Here is a 5,631-nt window from a genome sequence, read left to right on the forward strand (position 1 = left end):
CGACTGCACAAGAAACCTTTTGGGTACAAGCATTTAAAAACTAGATAGTTTAATGTATATATAATTTCAACCGTGCCGCCATTTTTGCTACTACGCACATGGAATTCTGGGAAAATCGACAATGTGAGCGGATAAATACCTTCCGGTGGGATTACTTTTTTGGTGCGCATTATCCTCGCCATTTTTTTAAAAATGTATGCTACGTTTATGTGTGGGCGCGTGAAAATGTAAAAAACCTTCGATAGACGCCAAATAGGTTAAAATATCGGACTCTAACATTTTCATTCAAATATTATGGTCACTCTGCGTTATTCGTATCGCGCAACTATTTTCTGCCCGGTGGGTAATCAGTGCAACACACATGAAAACAAGCAACTACGATGGGTCCTTTCAAGTTACTTTTGCTTGGTGCATTTAGTTTTGGGCTAACTAACGAGTCGTGTTAGTTGTCTGATATTTCCAACCGACATATATCCTCCTGCTTATACAATATCCGGTGAATGCTTCATCGTTGAGATTAGCTCAGGAGACAGCATCAGAATGGGCGACGGCGGCAGTATTACGCCTAGAATTGGCAGCATGAAGACTTTGCTAGGAATAGTCGCCGGTGCTGGGGCCTCTTATGGAATTTATAAACTCATAAGTTGGGGAAGCTTTAGGAGGTATAAGAAAAGCGGAGGCAATGGAGGTTTTGCTTCAAGGAGCAGTGAAGGTAACTCTCGACCGGACAGCCTGTTTGCCAAAGTGTCTGGACTGGACCTTGTGTGTCCCCAAAGTGAGAGAACAAATGATGCTTCGGGTAAGTATTGGAATGCCAATATGCGTTATTATACAAATGATGAAAATAAACATCGAAATCTTGATCATTGTAATTGTTTTTGTAGAAACTCAAAGAGTACACGAGCTGTGCTAAAAACACCCAAATTATTAAACAATCATACCCAACAGAGATGTAATACAAGATCAAAGTTTTGCGCTGACATCACTGAGGCCCTCGTGAAGATGAATTTGAAATCTGGTCAGACTTATGACAAATTTGGACTGCTATTGACTTCACAGGCGACACCATCCACCAGTCTGCAGGCAACCTGGAGCCACAGCACCTAAAAATGCTGCTGACATGTCTACAGAGCAGCAATAGCACACAGGACAGGTGTCGTATCTTGCTCACTTTAGGAAATGCTGCTGCTTTTACCGTCAATCAGGTAAGTGGCCTTCAATAAATGAAGAATCCATCACATTCGTGTGAGGATCTACAAACATTCTAACGTCACATATCATCTGTCCTGCAGAATGTAATCCGTGAATGTGAAGGGATTCCTATCATAGGTGGCTTCCTCTCTGACCCTGCACCAGAGGTTAAAGTGCAAACTCTGAATGCTTTAAGCAATCTCTGTATGAACCTCCAAAACCAGGAACTTCTGAAGGTACATAACCATACTCAGTGAAACCCCATTTGTTGCGGGGAATACATTCCAGACTCGCACATGATTAGTGAAAATGTGCGGTATTGAGAGCCGATATAATTTAAAAAAATATTTACTCTTTGTTTTGTTTTATTACGCCATAACTCAAATACAAATAATGATAGTACAAACAGCAAGGAGCAGGTGTTCACTGTACTCTACATTGTTGAATCCTGAACCTCAGTCTCGACGATTTTGTCTTTTAGGTCTACGTACCGCAAGTGCTGGAGTTGATCGAGATGTCCGCGGTGAACTCTGACCTTCAGCTTGGCGCTCTCCGGCTGCTAACCAACCTTTCTGTCACCGACAAGCATCAACACCTGCTTAAGGATGCGGTGACGCTTCTACTCCATCTTCTGGTGGTGAGCGACGTGACATTACAGGTCAGCGTCTGATCATAGCACTCTTTTTAAGATCAAATACATTTACCAAATGTTTGTCGATATTTGAAGTTAACATGGGCTTTTGTTTAAGGTTCAGGCCTTGAAGATTCTTGTGAATATGTCATCTAATCCAGACATGATGGACGATATTGTTCAGGCTCAGGTAAGAAGTTGGCTTTAAAAGCGAAATGGCGACCTCTATTGGTCCTTTGGAAGTTAGTTACACAACAATTTTTGTGTTTTAGATTGTGTTCGCAATCACAGTGCCCAAGTATTGTTCTGAAACAATTTTAAATGTAACTGAAGTGTGAACCATAATGCAGTTCATACAAATCCCGCTATAGTGTGATGAGGGAGCACAAATTGTACAGTTTGTGTCCAGTAAATTCAGATGTTTCCACTAGAGGGCAGCATATTGAAAGAACAGCCATACTGCATAAAAGCCATTATGGGATAAAAGGATATTGACTTTTTTTTCCATAGCTGGATAATGTTGTTTTTAATTCCAAAATGGTGCAGTGGATTTTTGATCTCTTGTCCTGTGTTTGATCAATGCATTATGGATAGGGCTTAACGATTTTGGAAAATAGTCTCATAGTGTTTTTTTTTTTATCAATTATTTCAAAAGTATTTTTAATGTATATTTCAACAAACAACCAATTAAGTTTTGTTGCAATAAACAATATCAGTTCTATTACACATTACACTGTAAAGTGTGAACAAACAATGACTTTGCGCTACTACATATCCAAATTAATGTTTCGTGAAACATGTAAATGTGAATTTATTAATCACTCAATTATCATATAGACTGATGAATAAATATAACATACATGTATAAAAATGAAAGCTTACTGATCTCCATTTAGTAACAACGCACTCGCTAACGTGTAGGGAAGTATAAATTATTCACAACACAAATGGTAACGCTTTTTTTTTGTTTAGTTTTGAAACCTCGCAAGATGAAAAAGGTCAAACATGTTAGATACTCCACTCAAGGTCTCGTGAGTTAAGTAAACACTGTGAAATGTTTTTAAACATTCTTCATGTGTGCTTTGATTCCCCCGAGGCTCCAGCTTCCGTCATGCTGCTATTTGACGTGCAAACGTCATCCGAGGTGCTTCTGCGGCTGCTGACGTTTGCGGGCAATCTGAAGTCCTGGAGGCCTTCGGCGCAGGTGGCCGAGGAGCTGAGGCGCAAGCACGACTGCCTCTTCCGGGTCATGCTGGACGAGTCGTCGGAGCTGCACGGCCGACTGGTCCAGCTGCTGTCACACCCCGACAAGGATATTCAAGCGCAGGTGGCCCGTATATTGACATAGACTACCAGACGTGATATACTTTTGGGTGGCTAAAGCTCAAGCGTTCTTATAGTAAAGAAACCCTTCCATGTCATTTTGACCCAGGCAGCGCAAACGAGAAGCTGGTACATAGTTTGAATGTTGGCTTTAGCCTTCTTCTCTACCGCCGCTGTTTGAATGTATTCAACCGTAAACACGATAATTTTTTGGTCATCATTTCAGTTCAGGTCAGCGGGAGCCACTCACTTTTCGACATTTATATGTAAAGCACCCAGGCGCTGGTTGTTTAAAAACATTGTGAAAACTCGATTTTATACTGCCCTCCTATACTTTGCCAAAGTCACCACGTGATCAACAATGACATTAGATCATAGTTCCACACAGTTTATCCTGTGGCACGACTGACAAGAATTTATTTAGGCTGATGCCGATTCCGATATTCAGCAGGATAAAATTCAGATAACCAATTTTTTTCTCACTCATAACTTATTTCTTGTTAAATTATTTTTTTGCTCATAATAGTAAAGTTTTATTTATTGTAAAAGCAAGAGTTTTTTTTGTCAGAATAGTAAAATCATTATCCTTGAAAAAAAATGCTCCACGAGGATTGAGTTTCTTCCTTATTTTTATATAATTAGTTTTTTTTTCCCATGACTTCATTGTTGTAATATTGTCATTTCTTTAATCAGATATAAGCACGTGACAAATTTCTTCTTAAAATACAATTTTATTCATAATAAAATATTTTTTCTGCATTACAAGTTGTCTTTAGTAGAATTACTCATTTCTGTTGTAATATTACCGCTTCATTCTGAAATTATGAGCTCTTTTTTCACGTGACAGAAGGAGCATATTCTTATAATTTTTTCTCATAAATGACATCTATTTTTTTAAATTCCTCAGGAAATTAGAACATGTATTCATAAAATATTTCGATTTTAATCTCGTCAAATAACACCTTTATTCTTGTACGATTATATTCTCCCAATATTACTCTTAATCACATTTTTTCCTGACTATTATAATTTTAGTCATGTTTTTTCTTGAACATTTTCTTAACTTATTCTCACAAAAAATGACATTCTTGTACAAAAAAACATCTTACTTTGGTTTTCATCAAGTTAATTATCTGATTTGAAATGTTCAAAAAGCCAGATTTGGATTTTGTTTTTTATCTGTTATTTTTTTTTTCTTTCATGTTTTGAGTGCCCCAAGAAATACATGCATGTTTGTCATAAAAGCTTGTCTTTCTGCCATCCAGAAAGGATATTTTAGTTAATCCCACCATCTTGTTTGAAGGCATTGAGAACCCTGTGCCGATAAGCAGCATGAAACAAAAGTAGCCATTTGTCCGCAGATGACTGATTTTGACAGGATTCCAGTAACATTTGGCGGATTACAGCCGATAGTGAATGTTAACTACAAGTCTCATTATGTACTTAGTGTAATGCGCCAGGCTGTATCGTGACAGGTCCGCTCGGTTTAGTCGCAAGACTGGAGGATCTGTGCATCCATCTGCTAGCATGACGACAGCCTTTCTACGGCACGAGTCAGTCCAGGTGTGACGAAATGATGCACGTTTTCAACGTAAATGCTGACTTTCTTTCTCTCAGGAACAGGTTTGTCTGAAGATCTACCCCTTAAATTAATTAATTAATTAAATTTCTATTTATTTAAGTAGGCAGCAGTTTTGTGTTCAATGACATATTTTTCTGCTTGAATGTTTCAATAAATGCTTTACGTATGGAGAAGTGTGTTTTTTGTATCACAGTTATTGTCTCGATTTCCTCAGGTTTGTTTATATTAGTGTTTCTTAGTCTTTTTTGAGCCAATGCACATATTTTACGTCGGAAAAAAATCCCACGGTGTAGCACTTTGCGTAACAATTCACAAAAAGTGGCAATATCGGGCCATTATGTACCTTTTGTAATCTGGTGGAAGAACATTTTATTTTTTGCACGTTACTGTTGCATTCTGGGTCAGAATATTCATCTCTGCCGATTACACTTAATTTAGTTCTCAATCTGGCGATCTACCCAGGACGGAACTATTCTGTGCTAAATATAACTAATACATAATTGCTTTACTGTTTTTATATTTGGTTTTAAAAATAATGCAACACATTCCCTGAATCCTTCTATAGAATGCTCAATAACACGTTCTTCTTTTTCTTCTTGTTCACATTTATCGCATCTTCCACTTGTGTGCTTTTCAATTTTAACTCGCCTGCTATTTAACTCAAAGTCCAACCCTTAAATTTCGATATAATTGTTGCAAATCTTCCATTACCACGTGCTCTTGTCATTCTTTCTTTGTAATCTATAAAACCACCTCTCAACCCGTTCCATCTTCCCATTAATTTCGCTCCTTACTTTTCGACTGATTTAAAAAAAAAAATAACAGATAAAGCTTTTCCAATAAGGTTGATGATGCGTTCAGTCTTTGTTCCTCCTCCTCCCCGCCAACGTCCACCCCACTCCCT

The 5,631-nt window shown here is 38.1% G+C and overlaps 1 protein-coding gene across 1 annotated transcript; it reads left to right on the top strand.

Moving 5' to 3' along the window:
- Positions 1-97: 97 nt before the first annotated feature.
- Positions 98-3,796, top strand: armc10 (armadillo repeat containing 10). The gene is made up of 6 exons (XM_088298128.1): positions 98-799; positions 1,060-1,205; positions 1,293-1,427; positions 1,673-1,849; positions 1,941-2,012; positions 2,919-3,796. The coding sequence occupies exons 1-6, from the start codon at positions 541-543 to the stop codon at positions 3,168-3,170; spliced, it is 1,041 nt and encodes a 346-aa protein (XP_088154254.1). The 5' UTR covers positions 98-540; the 3' UTR covers positions 3,171-3,796.
- Positions 3,797-5,631: the final 1,835 nt, after the last annotated feature.

Source organism: Idiotropiscis lumnitzeri, chromosome 6 (genome assembly GCF_059441095.1).
Source record: "Idiotropiscis lumnitzeri isolate Australia: NSW breed Sydney's pygmy pipehorse chromosome 6, RoL_Ilum_1.0, whole genome shotgun sequence".
Taxonomy (NCBI): domain Eukaryota; kingdom Metazoa; phylum Chordata; class Actinopteri; order Syngnathiformes; family Syngnathidae; genus Idiotropiscis; species Idiotropiscis lumnitzeri.

Excerpts from the sequence above, each read along its gene's own strand:
- armc10 (XM_088298128.1), top strand. The coding sequence starts at position 541 with ATGGGCGACGGCGGCAGTATTACGCCTAGAATTGGCAGCATGAAGACT. Across the intron at positions 1,428-1,672 it reads AAAACCAGGAACTTCTGAAG|GTCTACGTACCGCAAGTGCT; the intron begins GTACATAACCAT and ends TTTGTCTTTTAG. Across the intron at positions 1,850-1,940 it reads TGAGCGACGTGACATTACAG|GTTCAGGCCTTGAAGATTCT; the intron begins GTCAGCGTCTGA and ends CTTTTGTTTAAG.